The following is a 17,073-nucleotide window of genomic DNA, read 5'->3' as shown; positions in this document are numbered from 1 at the left end:
CAAATCTAACAATTCCACAACAAACCTAATATCTAACAAATTCCCCAACAAAACCTAATACACACAATCTAGTAAAGGAATTGGATAAGAATATATAAGTATAAAATATATGGATGAGCAGTGACAGTGCGGCTAAGATGCACTAGATAGTAAATAATAGATAGTGAAGGATGCAGTATACATTAAATACATATGAGATGAGTAATGCAAGATATGTAAACATTCTTAAAGTGGCGTTATTAAAGTGACTAGTGTACAATTTATGGCTGTTTAACAATCTGATGACCTTGAGATAGAATCTGTTTTTCAATCTCTCTGTCCCAGCTTTGATGCACCTGTACTGACCTCGCCTTCTGGATGATAGCGGGGTGAACAGGCAGTGGCTCGGGTGGTTATTGTCCTTGAGGATCTTTTTGGCCTTCCTGTGACATCGGGTGTTGTAGGTGTCCTGGAGGGCAGGTAGTTTGCCCCTGGTGATGCGTTGTGCAGATTGCACCATCCTCTAGAGAGCCTTGCGGTTGTGGGTGGTGCAATTGCCGTACCAGGCGGTGATACAGCCCAACAGGATGTGCTCAATTGTGAACCTGTAAAAGTTGGTGAAGGTTTTCGGTGACAAGCCACATTTTTTTCAGCCTCCTGAGGTTGAAGAGGCGCTATTGCGCCTTCTTCACCACACTGTCTGTGTGCGTGGACCATTTCAGTTTGTCTGTGATATAAACACAGACAAACTTAAAATCCAACACCATGGACTTTTCAAGTGCACCATTCAAACCCTCAACCCTTTTAACAGCTGCTCTGGATAGCCCTGACTTTGGCCACCTCATTCTCTTTCACCCTTGTGGGACATTCGAAAGAAGTGGCTTCATGGTTCCCACCACAATTACAACATGTCCCATTTATCACTTTTATGACACATATGATCTTTTCCACAACTTGGACATCTCGGCTTCTCCCTTCCGAAAACACTTGAAACATTTATCTTGGGATATATGCTCTTACTCTGTAGTTAATATAACCAAACTGCGCTTGAGTAGGGAGAGACTTCATATCAAAAAACAAAAGAACAAAAGAACAGACTCTTCACTTTGTCTTCATTCACCACACGATTCATCCGACGTGCATCAATCACTTCAGGAAGTAAGCCAGTGTGTCTATGTATACAGACGAGTCTAAATATTTCTAAAACTAAAAGCATTGTATTTAGGAAAAATTATTCACTAAACCCTAAACCTCAACTAAATCTTGTAATAAATAATGTGGAATTTGAACAAGTTGAGGTGACTAAACTGCTTGGAGTAACCCCGGATTCCCCCGGATTCACCCCGGATTGTAAACTGTCATGGTGAAAACATATTGATACAATAGTAGCTAAAATGGGAAGAATTGTCAAAGACCCCAGCCAACCCGTCATAGAATGTTATCTCTACTACCGCATGGCAAGCGGTACCGGAGTGCCAAGCCTAGGACAAAAAGTATTTTTACCCTCTTTTTACCCCCTTTTTACCCCCAAGCCATAAGACTCCTGAACAGGTAATCAAATGGCTACCCGGACTATTTGCATTGTGTGCTCCCCCAACCCCTCTTTTACACTGCTGATACTCTCTGTTTATCATATATGCATAGTCACTTTAACTATACATTCATGTACATACTACCTCAATTTACCCGACCAACCAGTGCCCACGGACAATCAGTCCGACTAACTGGTGCCTGTATGTGGCCTCGCAACTGTTATAACCTCGCTACTATATATAACCTCGCTACTGTTATTTTTCACTGTCTTTTTACTGTTGTTTTTATGTCTTTACTTACCTATTGTTCACCTAATACCTTTATTGCACTGTTGGTTAGAGCCTATAGTTAAGCATTTCACTGTAAGGTCTACAGTCGTGGCCAAAAGTTTTGAGAATGACACAAATATTAATTTTCAGTCTGCTGCCTCAGTTTGTATGATGGCAATTTGCATATACTCCAGAATGTTATGAAGAGTGATCAGATGAATTGCAATTAATTGCAAATTCCCTCTTTGCCATGCAAATGACCTGAATCCCCCCAAAACATTTCTACTGCATCGGGGCACCACCAGTACAGAGCTTGCTCAGGAATGGCAGCAGGCAGGTGTGAGTGCATCTGCACGTACAGTGAGGCAAAAACTTTTGGAGGATGGCCTGGTGTCAAGAAGGGCAGCAAAGAAGCCACTTCTCTCCAGGAAAAATATCAGGGACAGACTGATATTCTGCAAAAGGTACAGGGATTGGACTGCTGAGGACTGGGATAAAGTCATTTTCTCTGATGAATCCCCTTTCTGATTGTTTGGGGCATCCGGAAAAAGCTTGTCCGGAGAAGACAAGGTGAGCACTACCATCAGTCCTGTGTCATGCCAACAGTAAAGCATCCTGAGACCATTCATGTGTGGGGTTGCTTCTTAGCCAAGGGAGTGGGCTCACTCACAATTTTGCCTAAGAACACAGCCATGAATAAATAATGGTACCAGCACATCTTCCAAGAGCAACTTCTCCCAACCATCCAGGAACAGTTTGGTGACGAACAATGCCTTTTCCAGCATGATGGAGCGCCTTGTCATAAGGCAAAAGTGATAACTAAGTGGCTCAGGGAAAAAAGCATCAATATTTTGGGTCCACGGCCAGGAAACTCCCCAGACCTTAATCCCATTGAGAACTTGTTGTACATCCTCAAGAGGCGGGTGGACAAACAAAAGCCCACAAATTCTGACAAACTCCAAGCATTGATTATGCAAGAATGGGCTGCCATCAGTCAGGATGTGGCCCAGAAGTTAATTGACAGCATGCCAGGGCGGATTACAGAGGTCTTGAAAAAGAAGGGTCAACACTGCAAATATTGACTCTTTGCATCAACTTCATGTAATTGTCTATAAAAGCCTTTGACACTTATGAAATGCTTGTAATTATACTTCAGTATTGCATAGTAACATCTGCCAAAAATATCTAAAGACACTGAAGCAGAAAACTTTGTGAAAATTAATATTTGTGTCATTCTCAAAACTTTTGGCCACGACTGTACACCTGTTGTATTCGAATGCTGTACCTAATAAAGCACTGCTCTACCTTCTTGACAGCATTATCAACAAGGAAGGCCCTACAGGCCCTTGTTTTGTCGCATCTAGACTACTGTTCAGTCATGTGGTCAGAAAAGGGGACTTGGAAAATTGCAATTGGCTCAGAACAGGGCAGCACGGCTGGCCTTTGGATGGACACAGAGAGCTAATATTAATAATATACATCTCTCCTGACTCAAAGTGGAGGAGAGATTGACTTCATCACTACTTGTATTTATGAGAGTATTGACATGTTGAGTGTGCTGAGGTGTCTGTTTGAACTACTGGCGCACAGCTTTGACACCCATGCCTACCCCACAAGATCAAATCAAAAGTATTTATATAGCCCTTCTTACATCATCTGATATATCAAAGTGCTGTACAGAAACCCAGCCTAAAACCCCAAACAGCAAGCAATGCAGGTGTAGAAGCACAGTGGCTAGGAAAAACTCCCTAGAAAGGCCAAAACCTAGGAAGAAACCTAGAGAGGAACCAGGCTATGAGGGGTGGCCAGTCCTCTTCTGGCTGTGCCGGGTGGAGATTATAACAGAACATGGCCAAGATGTTCAAATGTTCATACATTACCAGCATGGTCAAATAATAATAATCACAGTAGTTGTCGAGGGTGCAGCAAGTCAGCACCTCAGGAGTAAATGTGAGTTGGCTTTTCATAGTCGATCATTGAGAGTATCTCTACCGCTCCTGCTGTTTCTAGAGAGTTGAAAACAGCAGGTCTGGGACAGGTAGCACGTCCGGTGAACAGGTCAGGGTTCCATAGCCGCAGGCAGAACAGTTGAAAATGGAGCAGTTGGACTGGGGACAGCAAGGAGTCATCATGCCAGGTAGTCCTGAGGCATGGTCCTGGGGCTCAGGTCCTCTGAAACAGAGAAAGAAAGAAAGAAATAAAGAAAGAAAGAATCAGAGAGAGCATACTTAAGTTCATGCAGGACCCCGGATAAGACAGGAGAAATACTCCAGATATAACAGACCGATCCTAGCCCCCCGACACATAAACTACTGCAGCATAACTACTGGAGGCTGAGACAGGAGGGGTCAGGAGACACTGCCACAAGAGGTCTCTTCACAGTACCCAAGTCCAGAACAGACTATGTGAGCCGCACAGTACTACATAGAGCCATGACTACATGGAACTCTATTCCACATCAAGGAACGGATGCATGCAGTAAAATTAGATAAAAAAAACAGATAAAAATACACCTTATGGAACAGCGGGGACTGTGAAGCAACACAAACATGGGCACAGACACATGCATACACACACACAATAACATACGCACAATACACACACATACACATGGATTTTGTACTGTAGATATGTGGTAGTGGTGGAGTAGGGGCCTGAGGGCACACAGTGTGATGTGAAATCTGTGAATGTATTGTAATGTTTGTAAAACTGTATAAACTGCCTTAATTTTGCTGGACCCCAGGAAGAGTAAGCTTTCAAGCTTTATCGTGTTATCCTTGATGATTCTCTTAAATTGTATGTGGAGCGCCCCTTATGTACATGTATGTATTTAATAAAGAAAAGTATAATAAATTCAATCAATCAAATAGGGCTCCCCACCTCCGAATCCACGTAGTGTTCCATGCTATGGGTGTACTGTATATACTGCATTATAATGTTTATGGATTTATTGGCCCAATGATTGAACTCAGATATGGCATGGTCATGTAATAAACAAAGAACACCCTGTATAACTGGTTCTCAAACCCTTCCTATTGAAGGTATGCTGTTTTAATGTCAAGCTCATCGAACACAATTACAACCACAACACAATCAGAGAAACTTAGAGGACGCACTGTTTCCATGTTTATGGAGGAACCTCGCTCTTCATTCAATTGAAGGTAATATTAGATTTTGGTTATGCCAATTGACTGATAATAAGGGACTTTTCGTTAGGTAATTCTATTAGGCTAAATTAAGATTGGAATTTTTTGGTCTTGGTATATCATCGGATTTGTAAACTGCTGCACCACTATACAAACACTAAAGCTTAGAATAATTACATTAACTGATTAAAAACATAATCCCGATTTAAACAAAAACTACTTATACACTACTTATACTTATACTACTACTACTACTTATACTACTACTGCTGCTAATATTATCATCATAATCATTCAACACATTGTCACTGTCATCATCATTATTATGATCATCATATGTTTGTGAATCTGTGACTCTCAGCAGGACATCAAGTGCCTGATGAACCATGTGGCCGAGGCTCTCTCATGGCGGTTGGCTGTGGGTGTTCATGTCCCTACTGGGTGCTGCAGACTGCACTTACCACTGCCTCAGCAGCAGCAGTGACACACAACCTTTCCTCTCCTTGACCCAAACTCAGACTTGGCGGGTGGAAAGCGATGGTGGTTGCCTGAAGCCCCTGTATAACTTTGCCAAGCTTTTCCTTGAGTCAGTACAGCCAAATCCTTTCCCGGAAGGTAAGCAAGCAACATTGATGAGGCTTAACCTTACACTGTCTGTTGCACAGGGAATTGGGGCAACATTTTGAAAGCCCACATTATTAGAACACACTGTGAGTTCGTTGCACTGTGAGTGACTTATTGTAAGCATTCTAATAGCTGTCCTACATTCTGAAGAGCCATATGATGTTAACATCTGCTATTTCCCTTTATTGACCCTGAAATGATACTACTTAGAAGAAGTATTGTGACACAGAATCAATATAACAATGGTTAGATGTCTTAAAAACTACCAGTTTCCCTTGGCTTAGTGCAAAAACAAAACCTGTATGATTTCTATTTTCAGATATCATCTCTACAGCTTTAAAGACTGAACAACTAGATATTCCACAGGTATGTACTTCCTATGGTCTGTCTCTATGGTGTTCCCTGGCCTTATGTCTTTCTGTTTCAGACATATTCCTGATTTATATGTTGCATATTATACATTCATGGACAAGATGGTCTGCTATGCCTTCACAATCATATCAGCTTGATCAGATCATTTCAGATTCTCTGTCCCACACTGGTAACATTACTGGTTTGTGCAGCTGATTTCCTCCTCCTACAGTGGGGGTAACATTATGTAATGCATGTTTTTTTAGCAGACACTCTTATCCAGAGAGACTTACGGTCAGGTGCCTTGTTCAAGGGCACATTGACAGATGTTTCAGCTACAGAGCTCAGGGATTTGAACCAGGAACCTTTTGGTTGCTGGCCCAACTGCTTAACCGCTAGGCTACCTACTGCCTCTTACTCTAAGGGATTATTATCTCAATCAGATTTTCGTCTTTATGAAGTATTTCCTATTTGAAATGGTTGTTGCTTATGATGTAATCTTGGCGGTTTTGTTTCTGCAAAACTCCCCTCTTCCCTCTCAACAGCTGGTTCGGTATGAGGCTGGATATATAGTGTGTTTGCTCTTGGCTGTACTTTACCTGCTCGTGATGCCAGTTGCCGGTGGAGTTCTTGCTTGGGGGCATTTCCATAGTAGGAAGGTAGAGGTGAACAACACTCAGTCATCATCATTAGCATCCCTCTACGATCAGGACATCGGTGTGGCAGCTTGTTCAGTTCTTGTCACCATTTTACTCCTGTAAGAAAGTATACACACGCACGTATGCACACACACAGGCACACACACGCACACACATGCACACGTATGAAGTTGTATAATTACTGTGTATGACAGTGTATAGGTAGATATTGTGTGACGTGTGATTTCTTCCTTGGTATGTGTGTTTAGGACAGGGGTGATCTTGGCTTTCACTGTGAACAGTCGAGTCAGTGAGAACATGCACCCAGGCCTATATCATGTAGAGACCAGCGCCAGGATCATTGAAGACTCTCTAACTTCAATTACACAGGTCTGGCCGGCCACCATAACACATCATAACACTCTGTCTTCCTGGAATTCGTTTTTGATAGTTGGTTTGTTCTGGGAATTAGCATTTTGGAAATATACAGTTGTAGCCCTAATGCACTCTCTTTGCTTACTTTTTTTTCTGTACAGAAAATTAAGGTCATTATGGAACAGTACTCCATTCCCAAAGCAGAAATCTCAAAGGAAATTAATGGTAAATAAAGTTGATAATAAAATGTTGCATATTTAAAAGAAAAATGTAAGTATGTGTACAATCTGTACTTTACAGATGCTGACGACATCATTGGTGCAACAATCATCTCCTCTTTCAACACTGATGTCGACGAAGATCTCATAGACTTATCTGTCTCCATCGAAGGTGTGTTTCGCTACAATATTTTAAAAAATATATTACTTCACCTTTATTTAACCCGGTAGGCTAGTTGAGAACAAGTTCTCATTTACCACTGCGACCTGGCCAAGATAAAGCAAAGCAGTGAGACACAAACAACAACACAGAGTTACACATGGAATAAACAAACATACTGTACAGTCAATAATACAATAGAAAAAGTATATATACAGTGTGTGCATGAGGTAGGATAAGGGAGGTAAGGCAATAAATAGGCCATGGTGAAATAATTACAATATAGCAATTAAACACTGGAGTGATAGATGTGCAGAAGATGAGTGTGCAAGTAGAGATACTGGGGTGCAAAGGAGCAAAATAAATAAAATAAATAACAGTATGGGGATGATGTAGTTGGATGGGCCTAGAGCGTGACAAAATTCTGCCTCGGGGAGCAGGTAAACTGTACTTTTCCTGCTCCTGATGGTACTTGCTGGAGGAGTTCTTGCTTGGAGGTCTTTCCATAGCAGGAAGGTAGAGGTGAACAACACTCAGTCATCATTATCATCATAACTCTACCATCAGGACATCAGTGTGGCAGCTTGTCTTGTTCTTGTCACCATTTATTCCTGTAAGAAAGTATACACACATGCCCATGGACATACACACACACACACACGCACGCACACGGACATACACACACCCATTCATATCCTATTCAAATGCTAAATATTTTGCTGAAATGCATTGTCTTACGCCTGACTTAAGACAAGGCAATACACCTTGTCAACTATTGTGACAGATATGATTGGTAAATTCAGTTCATATGTAAACCTGTTAGATGTTTTGTAGTGATGAGTTAGTACAATCCAGGGAGTGCCATTGGCTTGCACTCTGGCATACTTTAGCTACCATGATCGCAGTTAGACAAAGGTATTCATTGTCTCTCATCCAGAGAAGATATGCGATTACATACACAAAACAAAGTCCTGAGTCATGTCGTCTCAACAGATACAAAAACCAGGGTCTGTATTCATAAAGCACCTTAGAGTAGGAGTGCTGATCTAGGATCATGTTGTTGTTTTTTTAGATCATAATGAATAAGATGGGGAACCTGATCCTAGATCTGCTCTGAGACACTTTACGAAAAACAGGCCATGGCCACCAGTCAAAATCAGTATCTGCCACCCAGAACTTAATCAGACATTGTTTCTAATGTTTTACTCAAGTACAGGATCTCACTGAGTCTCAGTGACTTTCATTTCCTTCCCAATGGGCCTGTGTGTCTGTCTGTATGGACACAGATGCTATTGGAACCTTTGAGAACCTGCAGCTGTATCAGACGACCAGGACAGACCTGCAGGCCAATCACACAACCCTGCAGAACGGCATCCAGGGACTACAGAGCCGAGTGGAGAGTCTGGGGAAATGCCCCACCTGTGACGTCCCCAACCCTAGCAACCTGACTACTGTTGCTAACTACTACCTGGTATGAAAAATGGTACCCTTTTTGATATTTAGTGCAGTAGTTTTTGAACAGGGCTCATTTGAACAGGGCATCCAATGTGTCTTTCTCCAATGTTGTTTTCTTGTCTGTCAAAACCAAGGATATGATGGAGATCGATATAAAAAAAAGAACATTTTCCCAGTGCATGTTGTATAATATGTCTGGTGCTGAATAATGTTACAGTGTCTATTCTGTGTTTGTCATTGTAGATCCCCAGTGTGGATGACAAGTTGAATGATATGCCTCCTGCATCCAGCCTCGCAGGACTCATTGAACAGGTGGGCATACAAACAGGATTAATTTAATCGCATCAGAATGGAAATGTTTGTAAAACTATTCTTGATATGTTGTTGCATTGAACTGGAGAAAATCAAACTGAAATAATGTGTTTATTGGCTGTCTTCTAGGGGAACCTAACCTTCCATGCCATTCCACAAAAGTGCTCAGAGCAAGTGGCTCCCACAATAGCAGGTGAATTTGAAGACGGCATTCGAGTTCTTTATCATTATTTGCGATACTTAATTATGTCTAATGACCAAGTAAATGGCTGCAAGGCATAAATGTGCAATTTATCAAAACCTCTCTCTCTCTCAAATCAAAGTTTATTGGTTGCGTACACAGTTTAGTAGATGTTATAGCAGGTGCAGCGAAATGCAGGTGCAGCGAAGTGTTACTAGCTCCTGGCAGTGCAGCAAAAATGTTGAAAAATACACAAATAATAATGAAAACTAGAAACAAGAAATCACGAATGTCAGTATGAATTCATGTAACAACCCAAATAACACTGTATCAGTAATCTAATACAATCTATGCGTATATACCACAAATATATACTAAGAATGACATGCACGTCATTAGATATATTACAGTGAGCTATGTTGAGAATCCGGTGTATAAATAAACAGTGGAACAAAATATAATGTACAGCAGTAGATATACTATATATACACAAGTATGTGGACATCCCTTCAAATTAGTGGATTCGGCTATTTCAGCCACACTCGTGGCTGACAGGTGTGGCTGTCAGCACACATCCATGCAATCTCCATAGACAAACATTGGCAGTAGAATTGCCTTACTAAAGAGCTCAGTGACTTTCAACGTGGCACTGTCATAGGATGCCACCTTTCCAAGAAGTCAGTTTGTAAAATGTCTGCCCTGCTAGAGCTGCCCCAGTATGTGAAGTGAAAACGTCTAGGAGCAACATCGGCTCAGCCGCAAAGTAGTAAGCCACACAAGCTCACAGAATGGGATCAGCGAGTGTTGAAGCGCGTAGTGCATAAAAATTGTCTGTTGTCGGTTGCAACACTCACTACCGAGTTCCAAACTGCCTCTGGAAGCAACGTCAGCACAATAACTGTTTATCAGGAGCTTCATGAAATGAGTTTCCATGGCCGAGCAGCCGCACACAAGCCTAAGATCACCATGCGCAATGCCAAGTGTCGGTTAGAGTGGTGTAAAACTCGCCGCCATTGGACTCTGGAGCAGTGGAAACGCGTTTTCTGGAGTGATGAATCACGCTTCACCATCTGATGGACGAATCGGGGTTTGGCGGATGCCAGCAGAACGCTACCTGCCTGAATGCATAGTACCGACAGTAAAGTTTGGTGGAGGAGGAATAATGGTCTGGTTTTTTTTCATGGTTCGGCCTAGGCCCCTTAGTTCCAGTGAAGGGAAATCTGAACGTTACAACATACAATGACATTCTAGATGATTCTGTGCTTCCAACTTGGCAACAGTTTGGGGGAAGACCCTTTCCTGTTTCAGCATGTCCCCGTGCACAAAGCAAGGTCCATACAGAAATGGTTTGTCGAGATCGGTGTGAAAGAACTGGACTGGCCTGCACAGAGCCCTGACCTCCTTTGGGATGAATTGGAACACTGACTGCGAGCCGGGCCTAATCGCCCAACATCAGTGCCCAACCTCACGAATGCTCTTTTGACTGAATGGAAGCAAGTCCCTGCATCAATGTTCCAACATCTCATGGAAAGCCTTCCCAGAAGAGTGGAGGTTGTTATAGCAGCAAAGGGGGGGACCAACTCCATATTAATGCCAATGATATTGGAATAAGATGTTCACGAGGAGGTCTCCACATACTTTTGGTCATGTATTGCATATTAGAATGAGCTATGTGAAGAATCTCTCTCTCTCTGTGTGTGTCTCTCTCTGTCTCGCTCTCTCTCTGTCTCTCTCTCGCTTTCCTTCTCTCCTTGTCATTACTCTATTTATGAAACCTCCTGCCCTCTGTGTCTGGTTAACGTAGCTCTCATGTCAGTGCTGATTGAATCCCAAGAAGAGTTGCTGAACACCAGCCATAGGTTCCCCTCGCTGGAGTCTCTCATTGAGGCTGTGTCTGACTGTAAAACCACTGTGAGACGCTTTGCAGACCCAGTATATTACTACGACTTTGTCAGGTAACATTTTGCTGAGTTCCAAATTGTACCCTATTGTCTATATAGTAAACTACTTTTGACCAGGGCCCACAAGTTGTGCACTATGTAGGGGATAAGGTGCCATTTGTGATACAGCCTATGACTATCATGGAACATTTATCACCAGAGTCATAAAATCATATCAATGCTGTCAGTTGTTAATCTCTTGTGGACAGACCACGTAAACATAAAATGTGCCATAGATTTGTACTGTTACAACGGGATGCATGAGATCAGCAGCATTAGTTCCAGTGCTTGGGTTTTTCATCACTGGTTATTCAGACAAATCACAATGTGATGTTAGCATCTTGCGAATATCTGAAAGTTAAGGGTAATTTGGCCCATAGACTTGCCTGTAACGTTCAGAGAGAAAGGGTGGAGCTCTTTGTTCCGGTTCCTAACCTCGTACTATCGCTCCGAATGGGCCCACAATTTAATTGAGCATCTGAACAATTACGTAAGATTTTTGTTCTGGATTAATCAAGATTAATGTGTAAGAGCTGTTTGAAAAGACCGCCTGAAATGTAAGATTATTTTGCATGGGTGGGTATTTGGACAGCTTGGTGACATCACCAGGAGGTAGGAAGTGAATAGAAAAATAACTAAGAGAGTTTCAAAACTCTCTGCCAATAACAGCTTGTTTTCAGGTTACATATCTCTATTAGGCTCCTCCCATTCAGGTCCTCCAATTAGGTCCCTCACTTAAAACACTCCCTGACAGTCCTAGCAAAATTATTGCTAGACATGTAGCTTTTTGCTAAGAAGGAGCTATTTTTGTTTATTTTTGACCAATTTAATTGAAAACAATTACAATAATGTACTTAATTGTTATCCAGAAAGTATTTGATATTGAGAGCAAAAAACAGCTGCATTGGACCTTTAATACTAAGGTGTCATACCATACACATACAGAAGCATAATGAACCTGTCTACCACATTACAGGCATGGTTCCCTTAGCAGTCAGTAGCTTAGGCACATATCTGTGAATTGTAAACTATTTTCCATGTGACTGATACAGTATCTCAAGACATACAAAAACAAATTTGATAGCGTTTACCCATGCATCTGTCCCCCTTGTCTTCCCCTATAGGGTAACATATTTTTCCATCATTTATAAGATGTTTATGTTTATAAGATGATGATAACATGTTGACTTACTTTTTGCGGAAAGACATTGAGGTGGATTGACGCCAGTATGCTCTCTGGCGCGCTCTCCAGGTGGGCAGTGTCATTGACACTCTGCATGGTGATGCTGGTCATAGTGGTTCTGATGGTGGTTGCTCTCTCTCTGGGACTGCCTGTGTTCTTCTACCCTACGATTTACTCCACATACCAAGATGCTCGACTGAACCACACAGCAATTGGCCTGTATAGAGCGTAAGTGAAGTATACCCGATTTAGCATATCATGGCCAGTATTCATAAAACGCCAAAGAGCAGGAGTGCTGATCTAGGATCAAATGAAGCCCCACCTGTCCATGTAATCATATTCATTGTGGTGTTAAAGCAAGAACTGATCCTGAATAAAATGTCCTTATCTGAGATTTTTTAAGAATACCTGTATCTTCTCACAGGTTACAGATCCAGTCCTGTCCTCTTCTGACATGGACCTGTTTTCTCCTGACGGTATTGACTGTGTTTTTCTTTAATTATGTTGTTTTCTGTCATCATTCCACAGAGCTGTAGTAGCGAGCTTCGTGTTTTCCTGGCTTTTCATCCTCTTGGTCTTTATTGTGTTGTTTTTCGGGGGGAATGCCCACACCCTGGGCTGCCGGAGCTGGACCCATGGACAGCTCTTTGGGGTCAGTGAGGGCCCCTATGGAGCAAATGGGAAATATATGTGCATAGGGAATAATCTGTGTGTAAAAAGCTATTTTAAAAACCTTATACTTATTTAACTTAAATGAATACATACACAACTCATTAAAATGATTCTCTCCCCCGTTGTCATTTCTATCACAGTTCTTAGACCAGCAGAATAATATTTTCAGCAGCCTAAACAACATCAGTCAAAGCTTCAACACCAGTCAAAGACCCAATATCAGTCAAGAGACCAACTCTGAGACCCAACAGATTCAGCCCAGCACCTCAGCAATATACCAGTGAGCTCTCAATTGCTGCTCGATGAGCATCTGTCCTTTCATGTGCTACTGCCCTTCGCATTCCACAATGATGCTCAGTCACTATCACATTGTCTCAGACCGTTAAACTGGATAACAGCTTTTGTACCCTCTGTTTCTGGGTTTGGTCATACATTTCTCTGTCTGTCCTCTTTGTTTCAGTGGCTGTAAGAGTGGACAGTCATTGTTCCACAGCATGCACATGGAGCAGCACTTTGATCTGGAGGACTTCCTCAATGCCAGCAAGGTGTTGCTCAATTTGTCATCTTCATATTTAATTTGTTTTCTGTTCTTTCAAAAATCACCCTGTGTGACTAAGGTACTGTTACTACTGAACCTTTGATTACAGTATATTTACATTTTCAAATGGCATATGATAATGATACTGTCTGTGCCAGGTATTTAATATGTACCTGGGTGTTTCTCCTCTCATTTGTTGTAGTACTTGGATGGATTCAATGAGACTGCTCAGAATATGTCAGTCAACCTGGATGGCTTGAAACTGCTAACTGACAATGGCAGACAGGGCCTACTGAGCTTTAAACAGTGTGGGATAGACAGCATCAACTACCATGAGCAATTACTACTGGTATACACAGGAGCAGCAAATTGTGTGTGTGTTTGTGTGTGTGTGTGTGTGTGTGTGTGTGTGTGTGTGTGTGTGTGCGCGCGTGCGACTCAGCGCGTGCGTGCGTGCGTGCGTGCGCTGAGACGGTTCAGAAATATTCAGGGCCGTCACAGTGTGTGCATGTGTGTGTCAGAAAGCTCCATATTTATGTTGTCCATTTATCAATGTATTGTCTCTGTAGCTAAGCACACCAGTTGTGAAGACAGACCTTGGAGTATTTGCCAATGAACTGGATAAGAAGGCAGAAGTTCCTGTAAGTCTGTCTTGGTTTAGGTAACAAATAAACCTCAGAACACAATGGACCATGTAAATTGCAATGTATGATTATTTTCTTCACATCAGGCAAATGGTCAAATTAAGGAAGAATTGAAAAAAGAGGCAGAAACAACCAGACATCTGAACACCATCGTTAAGCTACAGCAGACAAATGCAGTGAGTTTTATTTGGACATTTATTGTCATCCCAACCACAAGCATTTATAAGTGTTAATGTTCCACCCCAAAATAAACACATAGAAATTGTAGGTCTAAGTAGATTTTCTTCCAGAACTATTTAGACTCGCTCAGTCCTAACATTGCAAAGTATTTTATTACCTAAAATTTGAATGTTTTCACTACTCAGGCAAAGATGAGCCAAATTGTGAGTGCCTTGAAGACTATCAGCACAGTCTACAAGGTAGAGTACTGTCACTATCTGATGATGATCCCTTTGAGATAAAATAACCACTGAGTTGTGTCTGTGTGTGTGTTTTAATGTGATTATTTGAGTGTGGTGATCAATCCCTTAAAAACGAATTCATCTCACTCTAGGCTAATGTAGACAAAACACTGGAAAGTTTGACCCAGACAGAAGTGGCACTCCACAACCAGCTTCCTTACATTGTGGGAAATGTAAGACCAAAATGAAATTGTTTTCCATTATTCTCCATGCACTTGGTCAAGGACTACATTACAATTAATTGTATACAGGAAAGTTGAACATAGAATAGCTCTGGTCCAGAACGTTTTGTGTGGCACGTTACCACATGTAACGCCCTGGACCAGAGCTAAATGTAGAGCTGCTGTTAGAAGTTATGATGAATGACACTGCCAAAACTTTTCAGGGGTCATAGTTATAATGGTTCTAGACTGAGGTGAGGTTTTTCTCTGCAGGTGTCTCAGTGTATCATGGAGAAAGGAGAACAATCCCTGCTTCGGTACCTAGATTGGGTCCGTCATGCGGTAAGTACTGTACTAGTATGCCATAGAATTACACAGAGATAATAATAGCACTTAGCAACAATGTGTAAATCAGAATGGGTACTTTGGGTAGGTAATTGCTGATGTCACTGTTTTATTATGGCCATGTTTTCAAAATGTACATCATTGTTATGGTGTTGATGTACAGGACTGTGCAATTATTACTAGCACAACAAATGTCATGCAGAAATAATTTCACTGGCAGGCTGCCTCTGAGCATTACATTTGGATACCACTACAGAATAATCTCTCCCCAAAGTGTTTGCAATAGTAAAGTCAAAAGGACAATTGTTTCTATACTATGATTCTTGAAACAGTCAGAAACAAAACAATGTCATGCTGGTAGGGTGTCAATAAAGAGGGTACATTGAGTAAGTGACATGACAAGAAACATATTGCTTTGATGGATTGGTTATCATAGCTCCTTTCATAACCATTCAATAACTGGCAATGTACATATGTACAGTAGCCTACATACAGGACACAAAACATCAGCATATATTACATCCCTTTTCTATGCACATTAGTCTCCATGGAGAACAATAGACTAGACCTACTCGATAATTGATACTGTATTTTCCCATGTACAGATCTTATATAAGGTCCTGGATTGCCATTGGCTTGCTGTGTCACTGGACAATGTGTATACAGCAGTCTGTCTCAATGTGGTTGATCCATTGGTGAGCGTTTTCTCTATTACTATATCCCAAACATACCATGCCATCTGATCTCACTCTCTCTCCCGCTGCCTCTCTTCCTTTATTTTTCTGTCTTTCTCTTCCAATCAATCTGAGCATGTTACTCATCTCTGTCTGTCTCTCTCTCGTCATCTCTATGTTTTTGTTTCTCTCTGCATGAAGAATGCATTCTGGCTGTGTCTGGGATGGTGTTGTGCATTCCTGGTCCCTGGAGTGATCTTCAGTATCTATACAGCCAGGCGATTGAAGCCAGAGCCCACCTTCATTAGGTGAGAGAACCTTGCTCAGAACACTGATACAACGTTCTCCTCATATACCTAGAATGAATAGAACTAGAATATAACTTATTCTAGTTTTGTGGTACTCCTTTCAGCTCAATGTATGAGTAGTGTCCATGTTAACCTGACTGCATGGCATGTGCGCCTAGCAATTATCTACTGTCTTTATTGGCTCCCACTGAATTGCGTCATGAGACAAATCTCTAACCATGTTTGCTCATACGTTGTGCTATAATAATAGTATGGTTGACGTCAGCTTTACCGCGCGGTGTAGTCACGTGGGTCACTCGTCAGCCCTGCTACTAAAATATAATACGCCCTTGCTCTATAAATGTAGTTCAACATAGCACTGTCGTTTTAATCATATATTGCTGTTTATATCTGCAGTAAGGATACATTCATCTTGCCTGAGAAGAAGACAGAGAATATGAAATGCCATACAGAGAAAGCTGCATCCAACAACTACATGAGCTTAGAAGAAGTCCATGAGATGAGCATGGTTTCTGAATAAATCAAAAGCAAAACATGTGAAGACTAAGACACTTGAATTTAAATGCAAAAAAAAAGACGATACTATGTTGAAAGCAAAATGGTGGGGTTACCCCATATGGAATCTAATCTTGTCGATTATAGAAATAATTTGTGTAACAACTCCTGACATCCTGACAACGTTAGTTGTGGTATCTATCTCTATGTGGTCTCGGGTATCTATTCTTATTTCAGCTGGGCAAGCCAGCCTCTATAATTCATCTGAAGCACATGCCTATTTAATCAAAAGCGAAGGCCTATGTAATCTGATAAATTTGTTTATTCGTTCCTATTAGTTTTTTTCTACTAAATTGTTATAATGAATAAAAAACGAATACATGTATAATACAAATAATGAAATTACTTAAA

General features: G+C 41.4%; 1 protein-coding gene across 3 annotated transcripts; it reads left to right on the top strand.

Annotated features, from left to right (window-relative positions):
• The first annotated feature begins 4,831 nt into the window (after nucleotides 1–4,831).
• LOC110536260 (prominin-2) lies at nucleotides 4,832–17,067 on the top strand. Of its 3 annotated transcripts, none has more exons than XM_021621944.2 (24): nucleotides 4,832–4,942; nucleotides 5,289–5,542; nucleotides 5,871–5,917; nucleotides 6,448–6,659; nucleotides 6,810–6,930; nucleotides 7,077–7,140; nucleotides 7,216–7,305; nucleotides 8,580–8,764; nucleotides 8,992–9,060; nucleotides 9,190–9,253; nucleotides 11,046–11,196; nucleotides 12,434–12,592; nucleotides 12,893–13,016; nucleotides 13,177–13,316; nucleotides 13,497–13,581; nucleotides 13,777–13,923; nucleotides 14,144–14,215; nucleotides 14,305–14,394; nucleotides 14,584–14,637; nucleotides 14,772–14,852; nucleotides 15,114–15,182; nucleotides 15,791–15,880; nucleotides 16,061–16,167; nucleotides 16,564–17,067. In XM_021621944.2, the coding sequence occupies exons 2-24, from the start codon at nucleotides 5,314–5,316 to the stop codon at nucleotides 16,685–16,687; spliced, it is 2,574 nt and encodes an 857-aa protein (XP_021477619.2). In that variant the 5' UTR covers nucleotides 4,832–4,942; nucleotides 5,289–5,313; the 3' UTR covers nucleotides 16,688–17,067. The 3 variants fall into 3 exon arrangements, with proteins under 3 accessions (XP_021477619.2, XP_036792058.1, XP_036792057.1); XM_036936163.1 differs by lacking the exon at nucleotides 12,893–13,016 and adding an exon at nucleotides 12,789–12,840; XM_036936162.1 differs by having other exon boundaries at nucleotides 4,863–4,942; nucleotides 5,292–5,542.
• Nucleotides 17,068–17,073: the final 6 nt, after the last annotated feature.

This window comes from Oncorhynchus mykiss, chromosome 11 (genome assembly GCF_013265735.2).
Source record: "Oncorhynchus mykiss isolate Arlee chromosome 11, USDA_OmykA_1.1, whole genome shotgun sequence".
Taxonomy (NCBI): Eukaryota; Metazoa; Chordata; class Actinopteri; order Salmoniformes; family Salmonidae; genus Oncorhynchus; species Oncorhynchus mykiss.
This window is presented reverse-complemented; position numbering and strand designations above follow the sequence as displayed.